The sequence below is a fragment of the Lemur catta genome, chromosome 2 (assembly GCF_020740605.2).
Source record: "Lemur catta isolate mLemCat1 chromosome 2, mLemCat1.pri, whole genome shotgun sequence".
Lineage (NCBI taxonomy): Eukaryota > Metazoa > Chordata > Mammalia > Primates > Lemuridae > Lemur > Lemur catta.
This window is the reverse complement of record NC_059129.1, coordinates 61,248,465-61,274,588: the sequence shown is the minus strand read 5'-3', so window position 1 is coordinate 61,274,588 and position 26,124 is coordinate 61,248,465. Positions and strand designations below refer to the sequence as shown.

At 34.7% G+C, this 26,124-nt stretch overlaps 1 protein-coding gene across 11 annotated transcripts in view; it reads right to left on the bottom strand.

Moving 5' to 3' along the window:
• Positions 1-26,124, bottom strand: part of LOC123632965 (muscular LMNA interacting protein) — a 240,116-nt gene that overhangs the window by 34,436 nt on the left and 179,556 nt on the right. For 9 of the 11 annotated variants that reach the window (XM_045543764.1, XM_045543769.1, XM_045543765.1 and 6 more), the window contains one exon: positions 21,677-21,805. The exons of the other annotated variants lie outside the window; for them this stretch is intronic. In XM_045543764.1, the coding sequence (XP_045399720.1) occupies positions 21,677-21,805 (129 nt within the window). The remainder of the gene's footprint in view (positions 1-21,676; positions 21,806-26,124) is intronic. 11 annotated transcript variants of the gene reach the window in all.

Below are 26,124 nucleotides of genomic sequence, written 5' to 3'. Positions count from 1 at the left end.
ATACTTTTCGTTTGTTTCCTTTGTCTAATTTCATTGGCTAATACCTACAACATTGTTAAATAATAGTCATATTAATGGGCAGCTTTAATGGAACACATGTAGTACTTGTCCATTAAAGATGATGCTGGTTTTTAGATTGAAACATATTCTAATCTTGTTTTATTTCTCCATCAAATGTTTCATTATTTTATCAGCTAATTACAATTCTTAATCAGTGTGAACAGTGATCAATATGAAAACTGAGTAGCAAACACAAGACTAGCAGTGTAGGAAAAGGGTAGCATTGTTATTGATAGCTGAAGGTGCTTAGAAAAAGGTGATCTAAACAGAGTCTCTGGTTTATAGTCAAGCTTCAGTTTTTCTTGGAGAGTTCAAGAATCCATTCTCAGGATGTCAGGAGGCAAGCCTATGGTGATCAACGGGTAGCAAAGGGCTTGCCATATGGGGTAATCTGGTGGGGGTCAGGTTCTATCTGATCAGAAGGACAATGTTCAGAGAGGGCATGCTACTTCTAAGCTCACTGTGGCCCATCTCCAGCTCTCAGGATTAGGTCAAACCTGAACACTTCTATAGGATCAGGTGGCATCCTCAGTTTATTCAGGCAGCTGGGCAGGAAGGGAGAACAGAATTTTATCAGCACTTGGCCAGACAAAGGAGATCTAAGAATTTTGGCCAGGCTCACTTGAGCATTGGCAGATTGATAACAGAGTACAAAGGTGAAAAGATTCCTGGTAACAGCTTCAACATGCATGTCACTTAAAGTGCCCGTTTCAATCTGGGCCAGTTGTCTTCTATGCTTTGTGTAACTTCTTATCCTATGACTCTCTCTTCCCCATCATCCTGAGAATTTCCTTTGTCTCTCTCTCGTGTTCAATCTCCTGTTGCCAATATCCCATGTCTTACTTTGTCTTGGTTTCCTACCACCACCACAGCAATAATAACAATAATAATAATGCCTAGGCCGATGTCTATAAGGTTTTTCCAACATTTTCTTCTAGAATTCTTACAGTTTCATGCCTTAGGTTTAAGTCTGTTATCCACTGTGAGTTGATTTTTGTGAGTGATGAGAGGTGCAGATTCTGTTTCAGTCTTCTACATGTGGCTATCCAATTTTCCCAGCACCATTTATTGAATAGCGATTTTTCCCCCATGTATATTTTTGTCTACTTTGTCAAAGATCATAAGCAATCACAGAAACAACAAAAATAAATAAACGGGACCTGATCAAATTAAAAGACTTCTGCATAGGCAAGGAAACAATCATTAGAGCGAATAGACAACCTAAAGAATGGGAGAAAATATTTGCATGTTATACATCTGACAAAGAGCTAATAACTAGAATCTATAAAGAACTCAAGCAAATCAGCAAGAAAAAATCAGACAACCCCATTAAAAAGTGGGAAAAAAAAGACATTCTATAAAAAAGACATGAACAGAAACTTTTCAAAAGAACATAGACTAATGGCCAGCAAACATATGAAAAAATGCTCAACATCTCTAATTATCTGGGAAATCCAAATAAAAACCACAATGAGATATCACTTAACTCCAGTGAGAATGGCTTTTATCAAAAAGTACCCAAGCAACAAATGTTGGCATGGATGTGGAGAGATAGATACACTCACACACTGCTGGTGGAACTGCAAACTAGTACAACCTCTATGGAAAGTAGTAAGGAAATACCTCAAAAAACTAAAAGTAGAAGTACCATTTGATCCAGCAATCCCACTACTGGGTATTTACCCAAAGGAAAAAAAGACATTCTATAAAAAAGACACTCAAATGCGCTCGAATGTTTATAGCAGTACAATTCACAATTGTAAAGATGTGGGATCAACCCAAGTGCCCATCAATACATGACTGGATTAATAAAATGTGTTATATGTATATACCATGGAGTACTACTCAGCTATAAAAAACAATGGTGACATAGCACCTCTTGTATTTTCCTGGGTGGAGCTGGAGCCCATTCTTCTAAGTGAAGTATCACAAGAATGGAAAAACAAACACCACATGTATTCGCAATTAAATTGGAACCAATCAATCAACACTTACGTGCACGTATGGAAATAACATTTATCTGAAATTAAGCAGGTGGGAGGGGGGGAGGAGGGGATGGGTAAATTCATACCTAACGGGTATAATGCACACTATCTGGGGGATGGGTACACTTATAACTTTCACTCAAATGGTACAAAATTTACATAACCAAAATTTTTTTACCCTCATAATATTCTGAAATAAAACAAGAAATATATATTTTTTAAAAAGAAGCAGGTAAAAAATAATAATAATGGTAACTGTGTGAGGTGATGGATATATATTAGCTTGATTGTGGTGATCATTTTATAATATATACATATATCAAAACATCAAGTTGTGTGCCTTAAATAGAAACAATTTTTAGTTGACAATTATTCCTCAATAAAGCTGGGTAAAAAAGATGGAAAAAAGGAAATTTTATTTTGGATTTTCTCTTTGATCAAATATTTATTAAAAAGCAACATATGGCAGACACTTTTGTTGTTTTCTAAGTTTGTTATTAATTTATAAATCTTTCATAATTAGATAAATTTGTATGTAACATTTCCACCTTGGCATTTAATTATTTCCCTTTTTGACCTAATATATTGTATATTTCGCATTTAGAACACAAAAGCTAGTCAGTTCTTGTGAGGGTTCTGCAGATCTTTTAAAAAAATAGAAATCTATTTTGTTTTGTTTTGTTTGCAGGATAGACTCCAAATATATATATTAATTAGATTTACTTTAGATGATCTATCTTTACATACTTTTTACACTTAATCTATCATAAACTAAAAAATGTGGTACTATTTTACCATTAAAATATTTCCACTTTTTTCTCATCCTATCTCTTGCTTTTGCCTTGTGAATGTTATTATATTTTGACATTTAAATACATTAATGATATTATTTTACTTGTAAATTTCACTTCTAATGTTACAAGGAGGAGTTATTTGTCTTGCTTAAGGAATTTTTGGCCTGAATTCAACCTGCCCATTATGAAGATTATAACCTCTCCTTTCTTTTTATTTGTGGTACCTGGAGCACTTTGTTATTTTCAACTGCTCTCACCTCATTTTAAAGATAAATTTTGTTTGTTATCCAATCTATAGGGCTTTTTCTTTTTTATTTCATTTATTTCCCTAGCAAATGAATCTTTCCTGGACCAGATGTTTCTACAAAAGGTTCATGTGGGGAAGAGACTGTTACCTGGGGTTATCTTTGTGCCCCAGGGTTTGGGGTGTGAGTTGGTTGAGCCTTTACTTCTCCTCAAACAATAAAGACTATGAGTTGTACAGTACTTTGCATAGCAACTTGTTGTTGTCCAGGATGCCACAGAATAAGAGAGAGAGAGCATTCTACAAATATGATTTGCTCTGTGATTCAATGTATGGGCCCATCTCCTCTGCTTCTCAGAATAAAATCAGGTCAGGGCAACTTCTGTTGCCAAAATATGTCCCCCTGCAAAGACGAGGACTTGGGGTTTGCATATTAAGGTGTATCCCAACTTTCCAGAAGAGTGCTTGCTGGTTCTGGACTCCACAGTCGCTGTATCCTTGCTCCATTTCCTCCCAAACACACATCTGTTCATTCTCTTCACTGATTTTAGCAGTCCTTCCATTTATCCTGTGGTCTGCAGTTTCCTTGTCACTGAATTATTTGTTTATGGTTTAATAATAATTTCTGTTCTTGTTACTACTTTTTGCTTTCAGACAATATCAAGATGATAAAATGTAATTAATTGCTGATTTTGTAATTGTCTTGTTAAACCAGAAAGCTCACCTTTTATTTTTCAAAAACAAATATGATGCATCTTGAAGTTTGAACTTTAAAAAATATTTTGCCATGAAATAACATGATAACCCTCGAATAATCCAAAAGATTTTCATGGTCCTTCTCCATCTTATTATTGCAAAGAGTAGCATGTGTGTGTGTGTGTGTGTGTGTGTGTGTGTGTGTGTGTGTGTTTGTGTGCGTGTGTGTATGTATCTACATCTTTGTCATCATAGCTTATCTATAGATTTTGATATAACTGCAACATCATAATATACTCTTTTTTAATATACTCTATTGATATACCTCCACATTTTTCTCATAAACAGTGATTTTATTAAAGAAGTCACTTACTTTAAAAAAATTTTCCCTGATTTATTTTTCCATTAAGTCTCAAAATGTCACTGTTTGTATATTTCATATTCAGAACGCAAAAGCTATACAGTGAGAATATTTTAAAATCTATACCTTGATCCAACTGCATAATAAAACTCCAATATAGTGTAATTTGCTCATTATTTGCTTTTTCAAATTATCAGAAGTATTTGTATGCATTTTCTAATGGTATTTGATAATAAAGAAATAAATTTCACTTCATCATTCTTTTGTTTCCTATGTATTATTCTGCAATATTTACTGCAGCAGGAAGAACAAATGCATCCCAATTAAATTGGATTTTTAATTTTTTCTCTATTAAGATTCCTCAAAAGAGAATTTTATCATTTACTTCAGCAAAACTTTAAACATTATAAATTGAGTACTTTATGACTTTAAACAATACAAAAAATTGCACATTTTCATATCCTTGGATGCCTACTTTGTGAATGTGTAACTAATTATGATGTCACTATACAATTATTGGTTAAAACTCAATGTAGAAATATAAACTTAGGGCCAGGTATATTCATAATGTAAGTAGATGTAAAACTATGTTTCAAATAGTTTTAACAATTTCCCCAAAACTGCACTACTTCCTGTCAAATTCAAGTAGATTATCAGTGTTTAAAACTGATATTTATGTCTGAGGACAAGCTTATACTAGACACAGATATTGTGTCAATTCTGCTATTTCTTGTTGCTTACGCTTACATCAGTCATGGTATATTCAATCTAGATTATTCTGTAGGAGTTTTGTTGGTGTTTTTTTATAGTCATTTGCTCATTTTATGAGGGTTATTTTGGTTAAAAATAATTAAAATGATGAACAATATGTCTAGCTAAGAGAGCACACGAACTGCAATAAGGTATAACAGCCTTAAGAAACAGGCAACTAGGCCAGGCGCAGTGGCTCATGCCTGTAATCCTAGCCCTCTGGGAGGCCGAGGCGGGAGGATTGTTTGAGCTCAGGAGTTCGAGAGCAGCCTGAGCAAGAGCGAGACCTCATCTCTACTAAAAATAGAAAAAAGAAATTATACAGACAGCTAAAAACATATATATATATATAGAAACCCAAATGCCCATCAATCCACGAATGGATTAGTAAACTGTGGTATATGTATACCATGGAGTATTACTCAGCTATAAGAAATAATGGTGATACAACATCTCTTTGGTTCTCCTGGAGGGAGTTGGAACCCATTATATTAAGTGATGTATCCAAAGAATGGATAAACAAGCATCACATGTACTCACCAGAAAATTGGTTTCCCTGACCATCACCTAAATGCACATCGGGGAAGGGTACCAATTAGTTATTAGATTGAGATGGGGGGTGGGGGGAGGGGATGGGTGTATGCCTACATGATGAGTGCGATGCGCACCGTCTGGGGAATGGTCATGCTTGAGGGTGCTGACTTGGGGAGGTGGGAGGTGAGGGGTGAGGGGAGGGGATGGAGGTATGACTACATGGTGAGTGCCAGGCGCACTGTCTGGTGAATGGACACGCTTGAGGCTCTGACTCGGGGGGATGGGCGGGACATGGATATTGTATATAACCTGAACTTATGTACCACCATGATGAGCTGAAATAAAAAAAAAAAAAAAAAAAATTGAGCCGGGCATGGTGGCACATGCCTGTAGTCCCAGCTACTCGGGAGGCTGAGGCAGTAGGATTGCTTGAGCCAAGGATTTTGAGGTTGCTGTGAGCTAGGCTGACGCCATGGCACTCACTCTAGCCTGGGCAACAGAGTGAGACTCTGTCTCAAAAAAATAAATAAATAAAAATAAAATAAAATAAAAAAAAAAAAAGAAACAAGCAACTGAGGGCTCACTTTCCGTTACCCCAAGTTAGAGAGCTCCGGCATTTTCCCAGGGAATTTCAGTTAGGATATGCATGAGTTGTAACTGCCTGGCACTCAGACTTACACAGGAGACCTATGTAAACCCATATAAATCAGCAAAGCTCAAAACTTTTCTTATTATTTGAGATTAGGAGTTGGCAATTTTTTTCTGTAAAGGTCCAGTTAATAAATATTGCAGCCTTTACAAACCACGCATCTGTCACAATTACTCAATCTTGCCATGAGAGTATGAAAGTAGCCTTAGACAATACGTAAATATGGTCATGCACCACATAGCAATGTTTTGGTCAACACTGGACCCCATATACAATGATGGTCCCATGATTTTATAATGGAGCTGAAAAATTCCTATTGTCTAGTGACATCTTGATGATCCTGACCCTGTGTAGACCTAGGCTAATGTGTGTGTTTATGTCTTAGTTTTCAACAAAAATGTTAAAAACTTGAAAAAAATAGAAAATTTTAAAATAGAAAAAAGGCTATAGAATAAAGATGTAGAGAAATAACATGTCTTTGTACAGCTGTACAATATGTGTTTTAAGTGTTATTACCAGAGTCAAAAAGTTTAAAAAAAATTAAAAGCATATAAAGTAAAAAAGTTAAAGTAAGCTAAGGTTAATTTATCATTAAAAAATTCATATTTTTATGAATTTAGTGTAATCTAAGTATACAGTATTTATTAAGTCTACAGCAGTGTACAGTAATGCCCCAGGCCTTCACATTCACTCACCACTCACTCACTGACTCACCCAGAGCAACTTCAAGTCCTGTAAGCTCCATTCATGGTAAGTGCCCTAAACAGGTGTACCATTTTTTATCTTTTATACCGTATTTTTACTGTACCTTTTCCACGTTTAGATACACAAATACTTGCCATTGTGTTACAATTGTCTACAGTATTTAGTACAGTAATATGCTGCACAGGTTTGTAGCCTAGCAACAATATGGCACATCATGTAGCTCAGATGGGTAGTGAGCTACGCCATCTAGGTGTGTCTGACGTCAGTACACTCTGCTGTTTGCACAACAACAAAATCACCTAACAATGCATTTGTCAGAATATATCTCAATTGTTAAGCAACCACATGATTTTAAATAGGCATGGCTGTGTTTCAGTAAAACTTCTTATTTATAAAAACATTGTTGAACCAGATTTGGCCCACAGGTTATAGTTCGTGATGTCTGCTTTAGATTTTTTTTAAAAAAAAAACACACTAATAAAATCTCTATCATGTCTAACATGTACCCTACTTCCACCTCAGTAAATTATCTTGAGGTTAGAACATAATACTTTAGATATCGCTCTTCTAAATGATTCCTGAAAATGACCATCATTCTATCCTGCTCCATCATTCAATATATGAATCTTTTAATGTTTTAGTTTTTGAGGGAAGGGCAGGAATCATAAAATAGTCTTGGACATGTTTCTATCAGTGAGATAGGTAATATAGTTATTTCTGATAAAATGCTTTAAACCACTTTACAATGACTTGAGAATTGTCTTCTTCAATATACATATATGTGGAACTAATCTTTCAAAAAATTGGGCTTTACAGGGGAGTTTAATTTTTAAAAAGGAACTAATTATGTTGGTTGATTATAGTATCATATCCTGTAAAACTTCAAGAAGACAAGAATTTTTGAAGCAAATAATATCTTTGTTCATTAGAGAGAAATTAGGAGACAAATATGCAGCAAATAAATTAATTCAGTTCTGCCTAATTGACAGAGGCATCAGAAAATTAATGCTACAGCCATATCTGATGCAGTCACTGCTCTAGAAAAAAAAAACAAAACACCACTTTTTACTCAACCACAAGTCAAACTTCAAAAGCTATTTTCATTGCAACACCAAAGGGCATTTTAAGGCATTTTGAGCTCTTCTCATTAAAGCCTGCACATCCGAGATTCTTTTTTTCTCTCCTGGCATTTTAAAGTCATATCCTTTCCTGTGGTTTGGGAGTGAAGGGTGAAAATCCACTTTCTCTTCACTTACGCTGTCCCCTCTTCAAACTATGTGCAGTTTTCTGTCTGAGTACAAGACACCTCTGTAATCTCAGAGTACTATGGGTAAAATTACAGAAGCCTTTAACTTCATCCTCTCTCTCATCTTCCCACCTCTTTGGTAAAGCAATATTTATTTTTAAATGTAGTGCTTATTTGCAGCTTTCCTTTGCTATCTGGAACTTAACAATTTAAAATCAGAATCATAGCATTTTTGCTACAACTTTAATTTAAAGCAACACTTTGTTAATAAAGTCAAGAACATTTATAATGTATTCTTAAAAAGTTACTCCTTTATCCAAAGATGTATCAACATTTTACAGATACCATCACAGAAACCCCAAATTACGAAGAAATAAGAGATTCTGATTATCTACATTTCATTAAGATCAAGCCAATATAAATTAGGTTTTGAACATATGGCTTAACTTCTTGCTCATAAACCCTAGCTTTGAAGAATCCATATGCACTTTAGAACTACACATATTTAAAACAACACATCTATTTTGAATCCTGATTTGAACTTGTGAAGTGTGAAAAAATTTAGCATATGCTTAGCTATTTCAAATTCTCTCTACCAAAAAAAAATGGGTTTTTTTAATAATTACAACATAATTTTCAAGATAGACTTTGGATAATTTAGTGCTTAAAGTATATGGTTGTCTGTCAGCAAGTTTCACAAAGCAGATGGCATGGATCAGCATGAAAACATTTGATGGAGGGCACACTCAAGGGAAATGAAAGAGAAAATATTTCATAATCAATCACACTGGGAAGTAGAGGGTTAAAGTGCTGCGTTTTGTATTTTTCTGTACATACAGTTTAATTCCTGTCTTTCATTACCCACCTGGATGTATTTGGAGGAAAGAAGCAATTTAAATAGAAGTCAGAAAACAACATAGAAACTTCTATGATTTCTCATAATGGAAGGGGAAAGGAAGAGGATGTATTTGGTTGACCCTTTAGCAAGAAGTCAACCCCTTTCTTCCAAAATTACAGTGATTCCAAAGAAAGTGATAATAAGAGGAAATATTTAAAAATTGCTCTCCCTTTAAAGTGTTCAGACCCTTTTCATAGTGGCTATTTCACTTAATCATTGCAACATTATTCACAACAGCCTAGATATGGAAATGATCTAAGTGTCTGCTAATGGATGAATAGATAAAGAAAAGCGGTACATAAACAACAGAATATTATTTAGCCTTAAAAAAGAAAGAAATCTTGCCATTTTCTATAACATGGATAAACCTGGAGGACAGTATGCAAATTGAAATAAGCCTGTCACAGAAGGACAAGTTCTGTGTGATCTCACTGATATGTGAAATCCAAATAGTGAAACTTACAGAAACAGAGAGTAGAATGGTGGTTGCCAGGGGCTGAAACATGGGGGAAATGGAAATATGTTAAAGGGTATAAACTTTCTATTAAAATAGGAATAAGTTCTGAAAATCTAACATACAGTATCTTCATGGTGACTATAGTTACTAATATTGTATTGTGTACTTGAAATTTGCTGAGAGTAGGTTTTAAGTGTTCTCATCCCTGCCCCCATATCAACATGGAATAACTATGTGTGGTAATAGATGTGTTGATTACTCTAATTGTGGTCATCATTACACAAAGCACACATATATTAAATGATCACATTGTACACCTTAAATACATACATTTTATTTGTCAATTATACCTCAATAAAGCTGGAAAAAGAACTTGGAGAAGATTTCTTAAAAATAAATTATACTTTTAGAAAAAACCATGAATGCATATTACTATGGGTTCCCTTAGACATGGTGATTAGTAGCACCATTTTTCTAGGGGGAAACTGAAGTTCAGTGAGGATTGGTATTTTTAATCACACAGAGCCCATGTTCTTGCCATTGCATTCGATCGTTTTTTTCTCTTTTTCAGGAAGCAGGAAAGTCAAAGGCGACAGCAGCTAGGACAGAGTCCCTTAATGGATTAAAGGACCAAAGGACGGGGCTTGTCACCTGTTGCTGCAGGAGGAAGCCAAAGAATGTTCAGCCTGAGTGTAAGGTGGGCAGTTTAGAGTGAGGAAGTACAGAGGGTGCAGAAAAGGTTACAGATAGAGAAATGAGACCGAGACCAAGGTTCAGAATATTTAGAACTGACTAGAATCTAAGCTCCATGGGTCAGGGACAGTGTCTGCTTTATTGCCTGGGAATCACCTGATGCCTGTTGCAGAGCCTGCCATACATGTTGAAAGGCTGAATATTAAGTGTAGGGGGAAAAGGAGTGAGTATGGAGGGAAGTAGGAACAGCATCCATCGTGAAACCACAGCATGACTCTGTGTCGCAGAGACCACAGGCCAGAGGACATTTTCAGTTCTTTCTTTCACATAGTCCTGTGCTCTATATTCCTTCCATCAACCCAGGCAACTAAAGATTAATTCCGTCATCATGTCTCTGGGAAGGAATGTTAAAGCAGAACTGCAAAGAGAAAGGAACAAGTCATTTTTTGCATTTTGAGTTTCAAAATAGATTTTGGAAACCCATGGCAGAGGTAGTACTTTGAGAAAGAAAGCTTTGGGATTTCAATAGTCTCTAGGACCTGGGACATCAAAGCCCTGGAAGAAAACATAATTAATCACAGTGAAAATGTCTGAAGTGTGCATGGACGGAGGGGAGGAGATGACGGGGAGAGGAGGAGGGAGAAGCTGGGAGCTCAGAAGCCCCAGCATGGGACTCTGCTCCGTTGTCAGAACTGGGCTAGGCTCTGGGGTAGAAGTGGTAAAGGAATCCCTGATGAATTTGGGGAATCAGAGATTAGAGATGATTTATGGAATACAAAGTAAAATTGGAACAAATGACAGGATTCACAAGGTCTCACTTGTCTAGTCTGATACGGAAATCATCTTTAGAAATGGCTGCTGGGTCTGTCTAGACAGAAAAGCCCTTTTAAAATTGGAGGGAGAGGACTCAGACAGATGTCATTTTGAGAGTAAAAGGAGATTTTTAAAACTAGCTAGATTTTAAAACTATAAGGCATTCTTTGAGCACATGAACTATCCCATTTCGGCGAATGTATTTTTTAACTTATGCTAAGTATATAAATAAAAGAAGTTGCTTACAAATTAGTTACTTGACTGATGCCTGCAGATCTATGACTCACTGTGAGGAGATAAGACTATCTTTACAAAAGCACATAACAAATAAATTGCTGTGCCCTTCTTGACTCTTATGTCATTCAGTACTTACTTGAAGAAATACCCTATCTTTGTTAGGATAACAAGGAATAAACCGTAGTGTTATTATTTTGGTGTAACATGTTAAAGCTAAAATACCCTGCACACAAATATCAGCTAATTTCTACTTTATTGATTCTAAAAGCATTTAGATATCTTCAAATTTAAAAAAGAAAAAAAATTACTTTTACTTTTTTACAATTCTGAGCAGAATGTGCACATAAAAGATTTGCTTTATATTACAGCATTACAAACTTCTTTATGTTATAAAATTTGTGTATTTAGATGCATTAAATGAAGCACTTGCGTTGTTCATGTTGAGTATTACATTTTTAAATAATCTTACAGGTTTTAATATACTGAAGTTTTCTTCTTTTGAATCCACCATTGTCTTAACAAGGGATTTAAGCAAAAAAGTTGATGTTCTGCAACTAAATTATGTTTCTTATACAGAGCCTGTCACATAGTCTCACATGATTTTCCAGAGAGATTTCAAAAGCAAAAATGATTCCCAAAGTTTAGTGCAAGGATTAGCCCAGAGCCTTTTGTAATTATGAAATGAATGAAAGTATAATGTCTTCTGCACTTAAAGAATGCTGAGACAGTAAATCCAAAAACAGGAAAGACTTGCAAAGGAATCTTTACTTTCATTATAAAAAGTGTCTCCATCAAAGTTTTAGGTTGCCTACTTAGCCTTCGTATTCAGGATGTTTGTAGCAGAAATAGCTGGCAAGTTTGCCAATGTAAAAAAAAAAAAGAAAAAAGTAACATAAGTAGCAAATACAAGGATTTTTTAAAAAGACTACTAAGTATACATGTGTGTGTATTTAATAGTCTTTTGCATATACACACATATAGACACATAATTTTGAAAATAAATTATCTCTCCTAAAGGTTTTAATTTGAGACAAAGCAAAACAAAATTATAGTTATTCAAAGAGAAATAGTGCCAATAAATCATATTTATGATTTTTCAATATAAATAGGAAGTTATTTTTAAAGGAAGAAGTCAAAATTAAAAAGATTCCCCACCCAAAATAGTTCAATCCAAATCAGGGGAGGAAAGTACACACACACCATAATAAACTCTATGGGCATGGATATTATTTGTCATGATTTTAACCTAATCAATTAAGACTTTCCACCTCTCCAATCTCATGACTTAAGTAACACTTGTCCCCCCCTCACCTTTTTTGAGTCATGTAATCATCAAATGTCAAGAGAGCTCCAATAATATTTAAAGACATAAACACGGAATTTCACAATACAAGGGCACCTTCTATAGCCCTTTTTCACCACTCTCACTTTGCAGGTGAAGATAACAAGTTCCAGCATCAGGAATGACTTAATCCAACAGCACACATTGTAAGAGCTATCATACAGACTGCCTGGCTGTTTAAAATGTTTCTTTTAGCTGATTATCTGGATACCTAGCAACTGGAGAAATAAAAGAAGAAGGGAGAAATGTCTAGCAAGGAGGGAAAACCATAATTTTGCTGATAGAATCAATGAAAAAGTGTGTGCCTTATCAAACAGGGCCATTATGAGTAGAGGCTACATGGGACAATATTTGGAATTTGGGGCATTCCATATATGGAAGTTTATCTCCCTTTTGTACATCACATAATGAAAAGCTCTTAGTTAAAACACAAAAAGAAGGCACCTAATCAATGTTGGTTGAACTAAATTGCCTTTGGCAAGGAGAAAGTAATGAGCTTCATTAGTCACAGTATTGGAGCTGACAGTGAGCCAAGAGATGCTGTAGTCTAGGATTTCTCAACCCCAGCATTATTGTCACCTGGGGCTGGATAATTTTTTGTTGTGGGGAATGTACTGTGCATTGCAGGATGTTTAGCAGCAACCCTGACCTCTACGTACTAGAAGGTAGTAGGACCCCACCTCTCCAGTCATAACAACCCATAATATATGGGGCAAAATCGTCCCCAGTTGAGAACCACTGACCTAGTCCAGTCCCCTCATTTCACTGATGAGGTTCAGATTTCACAAATACACCAGGCAGAGAATGGTAACCACACTGTCACAGCCAGAACCCACACTCCAGAGCTCTTACTGCAAAACCAAGCTGCCCTAGTTTTCCTTTGGTTCTATCACACATCAGAATGAATAAGGTCATCAAATCCTGCCTGAATGTGGTTTCTGCAATGGAGGGATGAAACTGGCCTAACTCTGCAACACCCTGCAGCAGGCCAGTCTTCAACCACATGCAATTCATGGAAAACTAAGCCTAAAATGGAGGAAGCACCTCTATCTTTCTGAACTTACCCAACATAATAAATAAATACCATATATATTTGCTTTTACTTAAGCAAATAAAATATGCTAAGCCTCTCAATATAATAAATAAATGCCATATATATTTGCTTTTACTTAAGCAAATAAAATATGCTAAGCCTTCAAGGTTACTAGATAAAGATAACTGACAAGCCAGTTCCACGTAAGATATATACATATATGTGTGTGTGTGTGTGTATACATATATATTTTTTAACCAAATGTAGTTTTCTATTTTCAAGGCAAAGTTAAGACAATAAAAATATTAAAGATCATATGGTTCATAAGAAAAGTTAATATTTGGATAACTGAGCTACAATAGATTAAATTTCACTTAGGATGCCCATATTTGGAGATTAGAACATTATTTTTAAAAACTCTAAAAATCTGCCAGCTCTCCCATTTTTAAGGAATCACCAATTTTGAATTTACAAACTTACTGTAGATCTTCCTTCCCAAGCAGTCTTTGAAACAGACAAAAGTACATTTCATTTTTTAATCCTATTTTCTTTTTTTAATATATTTATTTTAAATAAACTGTTTTGCTAGCCTGAATTCTTCTTCTCCATAGATTGGAATTCTCAGTCCATCCGCCTTTTGTTTGTTTTTTAATGGAATTCAAAAAAACATTTAATTACTAGTTTTTGCTCTTTTCTTCTCCTGTGTATTGTTTTGGCTGCTATTCTCATTTAAATTTATTGTTTTCCCTGCATAAATTACCTACTTTAAGTTATTTTACCTTGGATCACAGAGAGGAAAACAAAGTTCCCAACTCTCTTCATATAATTCATCTTCGACTTGCATATCTTGCTGTGAACTTTATATTTGTCATCATTCAAAAATCTGTCTAATCTTACACATATTTTAAAATATGTACCAATCTCTACAATGTTTAGAGATTATAAAATGTGTTTCAAACAAATCAATCTTAGCATTCATACTCAAAGAATACCTCCAGTTTTGATTCTGTCCTCCTCTACGCATTCTACCTTGATTGCACTTTTTATGAGTCAAAGAAAATATGCAATACAGAACAAAAACACACAAGCCCCTGACTCTGATTGCATTTCCTAAGTATATTTATTAACAACGATCACACAAATCATTCTAAGACAGTTGTGCAATTGAAACTGTGTGCGGAGGGAAGGTGGGTAGGGATTTTTGTAGACAATGTCCGGGAAAATGGGCACTAGTTCTACCCAAAATGCTCTATATACCGTAAGACAAAACTATGCCAAAGGCATGTGACTGTTACCATCTACAGCTCTATTCACAGATTGGCCTTGACATAAAGTTCAAGGAGAAGGAGAAGGTTTGAGATAGAGATTCATGTGAAGTCAAACATAAGAATACATCTTTTGTCTTACCAACACATAAAATTTTTAACTTTCTAACCTCTAAATAATATTTATTTGGGGTACTATTTAAAATTATTTTTACATAAGTGACCTCTCCCTTTTGAAATTGTATTGTTTAATACTTTTCAGATAAAACCAATATAGAATTTTTAAATTCTATTTAACAAGGCTTATTTTAAAATTCGAGTATACTTTACATGAGAGGTTCTAAATATGACAATGAACAATCTCCCCTGAATAAAGATATGTAAGGACATGATGTGTTAACAAAACATAGAAGGACTCATTTCAAAATGTCATTGTTTCCCAGCAGATTGGTGTATAGTCAGACACTACATATCCACCAACTGTTTGTCTGTTAAGCAACTAATGCTCCAGAAATCATTAAGACAGAAATGGCGAATAGGTCTTCTTTGTGTGTTTCCTATTTTTTAAGCAAGTAAAAATCTGTTTCAAAGTTTTACTCCTACATAAGGCAGGTGAGGAAGGGCAGGAAAAGAAATCTCCTTTAACATAGATAACTACAACAGAATATTGTAATGCTTTAGCTACAATCTTCGAACTTTAATGTGTACACAAGATCAAAAGAAACCTCATGTCAATCAAAAATGAGGTGGAAAGATGGAATCGATAAGTATGAAGCAAGCAGTTAGCCTACCTGATTATATACTGGAGTGAATGGTAAACATTGTCTCAAAAGGACAGTTTTTTTTAAAGATACAAACTAAGAAATTAGTTTATTGTGTTGATGATGGTTTGCCTATTACATATAATATACAACCTGTTCATGGTAAGTTGTCGATTACCTTTTACACACAGAGGAAGGAAGGAAGCAAGCAAGGCAGACAGGCAGAGAAGTAGAGCAAAGCTCAGAAAGATCTCATTACTTAAACAAGCAAAAACAACATGGCAAAACTTACAGAAGCCAAATCTCTGTTCTTAAAACTTCCAAAAGAAATGTGACACTGTAAGGAATTTCAGTTTTTCTTTCTTTAAAACAATCCAGCAACCCACTTAATCATTCATAGGACTAAAAATGTTCATTTAAACATTTTACCTAAGAATATTTTAATAAAAAGTTAGCAATGATAAAAGATAATTTCATGACAGAAGAAAATGAGCCATCTTGATTGAAAAACAAATATTGAAAAAGCGGTAATTTGTGGCAAAGCTGGAGTCATTCAGAATAAAAGGCAGTATTGTCAGTCTCACCTATGACAAAGGTATTTGCCCTGGAATATTAACACATAGGTGACAGAAAGAAGGGAAGTTGAAGGTCACAATTGAAATAGAGCTTGATGAATCATTAGATAGAAAGCTGAAAGTAACGCACATAATCATCAGAGTTAAATGTCAGAGACAATTCGGTGGGGAAGAGAGGCAAGTCAGATGTCTAAGAAAAATCAGAAGAAAAGAAAGAATGAAAATACTACAATGAAGAAAACTCCCTATAATTGCCCTTTTATGTTCTCTGTGAGGCAGTGTGGAGGAAATTCTCTCAATGGTCATGTTCATACAAAAACATGTTCTTTCCCTCAGTGAAACAGATTAGAAGAAAAATAAATTTTAAGAGGCATACATGGTGGAAAGTGTTGTTTGTCATAAAGAATAAAAAGGAAAGTATTTCTGGGAAAACCAGATGAAACAATATTCTCTCTTTAATTCTATCCCAAACTTTTTTTATACATTTCTCTCAGGCTTTAAGAAAGTAATGAAATATCTAATATCATGGGTTGAATTATTAATTTATAAGGAAAGAAAGAGAATATTTTACATAGCACTTTGTGTAACTGAGGTTAGCTATTGCTTTTTATATTAAATTGAAAATCTTCAGTGAAGAAATCACTAATTTATCTAATTAGGTACATTAAATTATCAGAAAATAATCAATATATTTTATAAAGTCCTAAGTAGAATAAATTAAAAACCATCCGGCTCTTTAGTATCTTTATTCTCATTAACGAATCGATTTTCTGACTTTCTATATCTTCTGGATACCCATTTGTCCAATCAATTCTGATAATTATTTTCCAACTCTATCTTTAATTATCAATAGAAATATGCTTCAAAACACATTACCATAGTTTTAAATCCATAGATTTAGGGTGATGTGGAAGGATATTTTGAAATAATGCAAAATGACCACATATTGACACGATAATGGATTTGAAGATATTTTCAGAAAAGCATAGTCTTCATTCTGAAAAGGTTTTGTTAAAATATAAACGCATCTAATACAGAATGATGCTTTCTGGCCTATGGCATTTTGATCTAAAAGTCGGTGATTAAAAAGTCTCAATTACTTAATTATGCTTTGGTTTCAAACTTTGCTGTTAGCACTCAAAGGCTGTTCCTAGGCAAATTTTCAGTTCATGATCAGTTCAAAAGGCTGCCTAGCTGTGCCTTTTTGAGCTACAGTAAATACATTTCTGTCTAGTCTCATCATCTTTAGTGTCTGACATTTTGTAACAGAGTTTTGAAATCATATTTTATGGCAGTGAAGCTGCTAGGATAAATTTATTGACTTAACAATCCCATCCAACATCTCCTGTCATGTGGAACTCTCCCCAATACAAGGCAGATTAGTGAATGTGAGCTGCTTCATTTTGGCCCAACTGTCTGGCTAAAGAATTTTCCATTACATGGGTGGGTGAGATCAACTGAGCTTGGAACCATTCAATTTATTCTGCAGCAACAGTGTAAGAGAACACAATAGTGGCTAAAATTGAATTTGAGTCTGCTTTCTTCTATTGTAGTTCTGATGAAGTAGCAATGCCAAGATTATAAATTGTTATTATTTAATTTATTTTTAAGTAGACATAAGCATCTACACTTGTGAGCTGTCCTTAGTATCTGCCTCCACTGTAGATTCTGGACACAATGACAGGGTAATTAGAGTTCAGCATAAAAAGGTCAATTGATAGCATACACAGTTTCCTGGGTGTGCAGTGCTCCAAGGTTCTATCATACCTTTCCCTCTCATGCAAGGTCAATGAATACGACCAGGAGATGTTTGGAATTCATTTTTAGTAGTATGCTAGGCTTCCTTCAGCTCTGACAGTTCACTGTCTGCTATTACTTTTAATGTTTCACATTCAAGTGGGGATACAAACAAAAACAAATTGGTTGAAAGAAAATACAGATAAGATTATGTTTGTGGCAACTTAATATTTGCAAAAGAGGTCAAATATGCAGCCAAATATTTGGAAATGGATTTACGTTGTAACATAAACAAAGCTTTAAACTTACTTGATAGTCAGAAAAAGCAATGAAAGAAATAGAAATTCCTTTTAATGATATGAATTTCCTGCACTTAAAAATGGAATTTATTATTTCAGAAGATAGTACATGTGATAAATTACAGATAGATTAACTTCATATTCTACAGGAATCTTGAGTGAAATAAAATGCACAAATTTAAAATTATACACACATAAAATAATAAGATTATTATTTTACAACATTAGATGATATTTTGAACAATGTAGGTTAGATGGATCATGTGTGAAATTTATTTCAATTGTTGGAAGTATGTTTTGCATATAATCACTAAACTATATTTGTAAACTTTTTATAATGATTTTGTATGGTTTAAAACTTCACATTAAGCCCCTAGAGTATTCATACATTGCAAACAATGGATATTTTATAAATGTTTTTGATGATGATGGAACTATGCTTTCCTAACAGGAATTGCTATTTCTGCTATGTGTGGAATTAGTGAAGACAAACATATATTATTAAGATTTCTCTATTTAATTTAATTTGAGGATGACATTTTATTCCACAAATGAAAATAATTGCTTATAATTATAATTTTCAAATATATTAGTGCCTTCTAAAAATTCAAACATCAAAATCATAGCACTCTCATAATGTATACATAAATCAATGGAAAATATTTTCATATTCATTTTATAAATAAAAACTGTAGTTAATCACAAGAAAATATTTATACTGAACTTTTTCAAGGCTAAATAGGGATTTCAGATCCAATTAGGGTTAATCACACAAAATCAATGCACACAAATCAGTAGCATTTCTATACACTAGTAAAAGTCAAGCTAAGAGTAAAATCAAGAACTCAATACCATTTACAATAGCTGCAAAGACAATAAAATACTTAGGAATATACTTAACTAAGGAGGTGAAACATCTCTACAAGGAGAACTACAAAACACTAATGAGATAAATCATAGATGACACAAACAAATGCATAAATATCCCATGCTCACAGATTGGAAGAATCAACATTGTTAAAATGTCCATACTACCCAAAGTGATTTACAGATTCAATGCAATTCCCATCAAAATACTGATGTCATTTTTAACAGATCTTGAAAAAACAAACTTCATATGGAACCAAAAAAGGGCCTGAATAGCCTAAGAAATCCTAAGCAAAAATAACAAATCTGTAGGCATCACATTATCTGACTTTAAATTACACTATAAGGCTATAGTAACCAAACTACCTGGTACTAGTATAAAGGTAGATACAACAAAATAGAGAACCCAGAAATAAAGACGTACATCTATACCCAACTGATTTTCAACAAAGCAGACAAAAACATACAATGAGAAAAGGGTACCTATTCAATAGATAGTGCTGGGAAAATTTGATAGGACCATACAGAAGAATAAATTGGATCCCTATATCTTATCATATATAAAATTAACTCAAGATGGATTAAAGACTTAAACGTAAGAGCTGAAAACATAAAAATTCCAGAAAGCATAGGAAAAACTCTTCTGGACATTGGTTGAGGCAATGTATTTATGATGAAAAACCCAAAAGCAAATACAGTATCAACAATGACAACAAAAAAAATTGGGCTTAATTAAACTAAAAAGTTTCTTCACAGCAAAGGAAATAATCAACAAAGAGACAACTTATGGAATGGCAGAAAATAGTCACAAACTGTACATCCAACAAAGTACTAATATCCAGAATCTACAATGAACTCAAACAAATCAGTAACAAAAAGACAAATAACAAAAAGTGGGTGAAAGACAACAGAGTTTTTTTTTTTTCCAAAAAAGACAGACAAATGGCCAAGAAACATACGAAAAAATGCTCAGTATTACTAATTATCAAGGAAATGCAAATCAAAACCACAATGAGATACTACCTTACCCCTGTCAGAATGGCCATTAAAAAGTCAAAAACAATAGTTGTTGGCATGGATGTGGTAAAAAGGGAATGCTTATATACTGATGATAGGAATGTAAACTAGTACAACCTCTATGGAAAACAGTATGGAGATTTCTCAAAGAGCCAAAAGTAGACCTACCATTTGATTCAGCAATCCCCAAAGGAAGTCATTTTATAAAAGATAACTGTACCTGAATGTTTATCACAGCACAAGTCACAATTGCAAAGATATGGAATGAACCTAAGTGCCCATCAACAGATGAGTGGATAAAGAAATGTGGTGTATACCATGGAGGACTACTCAGCCATAAAAAGGAATGAAATAATGTCTTATGCAGTAACTTGGATGGAGCTGGAGATCATTATCCTAAGTGAAATATCTCAGGAATGGAAAAACAAATACCACATGTTCTTACTTATATGTGGGAGAAAAACAAGGGGTATATATGTCATAAAGTTGTGTAATACACATTGAAAACTAGGTGGAGTGGGTGGAAGGGTGGTGAGGGATAAAAATCTACCTATCTGGTACAATGTACATTATTCTGTTATAGGTACACTAAAAGCTCTGCCTTCAGCATTATTCGATGCAACAACAACAAAAAAACTCTCGTACCCCCTAAATGTATTGGAATAAAACAGAAACCAAAACTTAGAGAGATGAAACCACTTGCCCAGGGTTATAGAGCCAACATGTGGCAGATAAGATATTCTTTATGTTTTATAAACATAAATGTAATTTATATTTTCAAGAATATTGTAGGTTATTGTTTTCAAACAAAAACTTTAAAAGACCCTATCACCTTATATTCCTTTATAAATCTATTTTAATAGATTTAAAATGTGATGATCTTACATGTCCTGATTGTATCCAGAAAGTTTTCTGAATGTCTTACATTGCTTACCCATTTAATAATATTTAAAATATAAAATATATAGTCCATGCTTATTTTTTGCATTTTAATAAGACAAAGATGAAAAGTTTGTCTTTGATATTATTTATGAAGTTTGATACTGTATAAATGTGTATTTTCATATTTTTCTAAAATATCTCATAAAGCACCATTGGCAACTTTCCCTTATACCTCCTCCAACATATAGGATATATAAGGGAAATATAGTATACATTTTTCACACACAAACAAAATGAACAATAAATCCTCAAAATGGTTTGAGCCCCTATCCCGTAACTAGTACTACTCAATCTAGGAGACTGCACCATCTCTATTTTGATATGAATACAAACAATAGGACTTTTGTTGACTCTGATATACCAAATCTAAAGTATCACATCTCTTCAAAAGAAAGCAAGATTTTAGAAATAGGAATGTAACACCTATGTAACCCACACAAACAGTGATTTCATGATGTCTTTATGGAGAGTAATATCTTGGTCCCCAAAACAACACCAATATTTCAGAAACATTTCAGAAAAAAATCCATTGAAATGCTTCAAAATATCATCCTGGAATTATATAAGGATTCCTATTTATCATGCAAAAATTATCTTTTTTTATCACCAAGGATACTCCAATCAAACAAACATTTTCTTGCACATACTAAATTCACAGAGGCATTTTATACAGTCATTTATAAAAGTATCAAATATTTTCTCATGGGTATGCTCACCTGTTCAGAAAAGAGGTCACTGTTATCTTCCAGGTATTTACTGAAAGGGTTGGGTTCATAGACCTCCTCCTCTTTTCTCAGTAATATTTTGGATTTTACAGGTACTGGCCGAATTACTCCAGGCTTGGTCTTCATGAATGTCAAATAAATTTTAAAGAAACAGGGAAATAAACACTATTAAAATGAATAACTACATGGATTAAGTCATCCAAATATTGTTCCCACAAAAATTTACAAATGCATAAAAACAGCCCAGAAATCAAATGATTTTTAACTAACATAACTTTAGTTTGATGTTAACTATTACAGCAATCAATTCCTAAAGATCTACTATTGTGACATTTAAAATGCAAAAATGTCTTTATTTATCTATGCAAGCACGTTCTACCCTTGCTAGTGCATTCAGTCAACCAATATTTCATTTAATAAATACTTATGGAGAATAGTCCCTGTGCCAGGTGGCATTCTGGGCATGATAGGATAGATTACTTAGGCACATCCACCAAACCCACAACAACCTTCTTTTTCTGGAAATCTCTGTGCCCCAATATCCACAGACCTGGGCCCCCAGAAACCATGTTCATATTATGTACCATGGGACCAGGGTGGCTTTCTGACCTAAAGGGGTGAGGAGTGGGTAGCAAATAGATTTTCTCTCCCAGGAATGTGAAATAGGAATTTAAACTGCTCTGCAGTTACTTTGGGAGAGTGAAATCATAATATGTCAATGTGGAAGCTGTGGGAAAGCCTTCATTTGACCTCAAAATCATATCTGCTGAGATCGAGAAGAATAGAGCAAAATGTGTGGAAAGGCAGCCCAGAGAGAAGAGACACCTGAGGGTTTTCCAGAATCAGGTCCCAAAACATTCCTGGTGCCTAGGTGGATTTCCTATCCTGAAGTTCCCTAAGACTTTCCTTTTCTTTTACACTAGATTCCTTTTTTTCTAACTCAAGTTTACTTCTGTAACTTGCAATCAAGAGTTTTAGCAAATACATCACTCATTCAAGATTCCAAAACTTGTACTCAATATTGGCGTGACAAAAAAAGAGAGCACGTGCTCTAGTTTGGGGCAATTTCAAAATGATGTTTCACAAACACCAAAAATCTTGTTACACTGTAAAATGTCACAAAATGATTGATAAGTTTGCAAAAACATCCCAAACCAGAATTCAATAAAAAGTTGTGACACTCTTTCTGTTTAAGCATTTGCTGCAATTATTCTTCTCAACTCCATTTCCTTTCAGAAAATAGTAAATTAGCTTTCCTCCCTCAATGCTGATGCTTGCAAGTTAAGCCTTAAGGGACTACATCTATCTCTCTGCTCTATAAAGCACCTCATATATTTTGAGACTTGAATAAATGTTGCCCTGCAATAGTTTTTTCAATAGGTATTTTCCCAGTTGTCTTTCATGTCTATGACAACTGGGGAAATACAGATTGAGAAAAGTCTCTATTTTCCCCAGGCTAAGAAATATTTCCCACGTAAGAAACTTTGATTTCTCTCAAGGGGAAAAAATGAGCAAGTAACATCCAATTATGCATGAAATCATGCCGTTGAGTATACAGATGAGAGCAATATTCCTCCAGTAAGTGCAGCACAGGAACAAAGCCAAAGCAGTTACTGTTTTCTACAGCCACTGTAATAAGGGTGGTGCCTGACGTCTGAGCCACGGTCCTAACTTGTCCAGATCTCCTCTCCCTCTTTTTCACTTGACTTCCTGCTTCATTTCTCCTTTCTTCTGCTCCTACTCCTGCTCCTTATCCTTCTCTTGTACTTCTTTGTGAGGCAGGAAATCAATATAACTCCACTACTCAGGGCCTGCAAGGCTCTAAAACCAACATGGAACTTTAGAGGCTGAGCTTGGTGTCAGTATGCAGAAAGGCAAAGGCAGACAGAAGAAATCTGACCAGGAGCACTTGATATGCTAGGAGAATCTCCCTGCCAAAGAAACATGACTGCCTGGTCCCTTTATTGCCAGCAGGCACATATTTTGGGTTATCCTGGCCTCTTACCCAGATCATCAGTCTTGCAGTCAGCCCCCTCCAGGGTGACATCAGAAAAGAGACTCTTCTGATTGGTTGGATATCAGATACATTCAGTATTAGAATCAGTCTGATGCTTTGTATTTGTTTCTCTACCAGCTCTTATGCTCCTTAGTTCCTATAAGTTTCCTAGATTTGATGGCTGTCTGACAATGAGACAATGACTTTTGCCCTATTTCTTCTACTCTATCAGATTTTCTGCCTTCTTTTCTTGGACTCTGTGTTCCCAGGCTTGGTCTGTGTGAAGTCTCTGAGTCTTTCTCATTATCTTTCCTTACTTGGTCTTCCTGTGGTTTCCCTGATTCTTACATTGTATATAACTGACTTTTCCTTTAGTCCTGTTTTTTGCTCCTGCACCTTAACTTGTTGACCCCAGTAGTCAGTATTTCATAGGCATAAAAGCCAACTCTAAGCAAAAGAAGATTAGACATAGCTTTCCTTTGACATTGGTCACATTTGGGGTTGTGAATCCCATTCTATGACCTCTAACCATACCCTCCAAATGCAATTGTCTCTCAGTATTGGTCTGGCTGGAAATCTAATTCTAATGGCCTGATTCTGAACCTCATGCACTCTCCACAAACCACAGTACATCAACAAATCATACACATGGCAGTCTCTGCATCTTTCTTATGTCTTTACACATGTTTCAAAACCAGCTCCAAAACCCTTGAGGACCCAATGCTACTAATGACACCATCATTGTTCCATAGACCCCAGATTCCATATTTTATGAATATAGAAGCAAGAACTGTACTCAATATTTTAGATAGATAATCTCATAAATTCCTTATAAACTCTGTGAGGGGTTTAAAGGTGATAAGTCATATGCCAAAGTCATACAGTTAATATGTGAAGTTAAAGTTTAAATCTAAGTCTGCTCTGATCATTAAGCCTATGATTTTAATTACTTCTTTGCCTATTCCAGAGAAGAGAGAGAGAGAGCATAGAACACATGGAAACTTGAAATCATTGTTAAACATCTATCTCTACGTAACTTCCCCTGTCCAAGCAGTAACAAAATCCTAGGGGTGTTTTAATTTATTTTTATTCATTTTAAATTCATTGCTTCTGTTTTATTTCCACTGTCAACTGCAACATCCTTGATTTTGGCCATTGTTACCTCATTCTGAGTCAATATTCCCAGAACACTCAAAGACCCAATGTTTTCTGTTCCTGACATATATATATATATATGTATACACACATCCACACATCCACCCTCTTTCTAATTGGTGCTTGATAAATATCTGCAGAATGAGTAAGTTAATTGGCAGGCAGAAGCCCAGTATGCTGGCTATAATCCAATATGGAGGCCATAAGAGGAGCACTGACTGCTTAGGATCTCCCGTCATTTCTTCTGGATTGACTGACTTTTTGATCACAGTATAACCCAGGAAGAGGAAACTGTGCGGGAAAGTAGTATGATGAATTCCGCCCTCAAAGGTAAGAGCAGAAGGCTAAAGTTATCATCTCTGAGGGATACAGAAAGTCAAGGACAGAGACCACTTCCTTAGGGACTTCACAAGATTTTAACCCTCTCTATTTAAAAAAAAAAAGTCGTTGTTCTTCCTTTCTTTGCTCATGGTGATAAGCAGTAAAACTCTTAACACCAAAAGACAATGAAGTCATTTTTTTTTTTTAAGAATTCAAGAGCTGGGAATGAGGTAGAGCTAAGGAATCACATCTGATTCTATTGTTAGTTTTGAGGGGAGAAAAGGTCCAAAGGACAGAGTACGTAGAGTTGCCGGGGCCCAGTGGGAGATTTTAATGGGTTGTAAGACACTAGTCTAAGCCCGCTATTCATTTGTGTTTGTAATCCATCAAGTATACACTTATACTTGAACATTGTCACTTGGGGCACTATAAAAATAGACAATGTTTTCATCCTTTGGAACTTCTAATCATAATTGTATGACAGCAAGTTGGTACGGCCTCTGGCTGGAGACCAAAGTTGAAGATTAACTGCCTGCACTGACCTAGAGAATCCATTACCAATATTTTAAAATAATGGCTTCTTAAAGCAACATCTTTCTTAAATTAGTAATTTCAACTAGTGGATTGATGTTTTTTAATTGCCTTTGACTACAGTAGTAGGCTCTGGGGTGATGTAATAGAGCACCAAAAGAAATAAAGGACAGGGTCCCAGCTTCCAAGAGTTTATTTTAATATTTCAGGAGAGATAAGATGCGTAACAAAACAGCAAGAAATAAAATAGCATATAGTAAATTCTGTGAGTCAGGTTAGAAATAATATTAATTTCATGGATCCAAAGAGTTTATGAAGTGCTGTGGTTGTTTCTTTTACCCATTTGGTTTTGTCTTCATTTTCCAGTGCTTTCTTTTTCCCTTTAGTATTTCCATGACAAAAAAACCTGTACAAACTCAAAAGTATTCTACCAGGC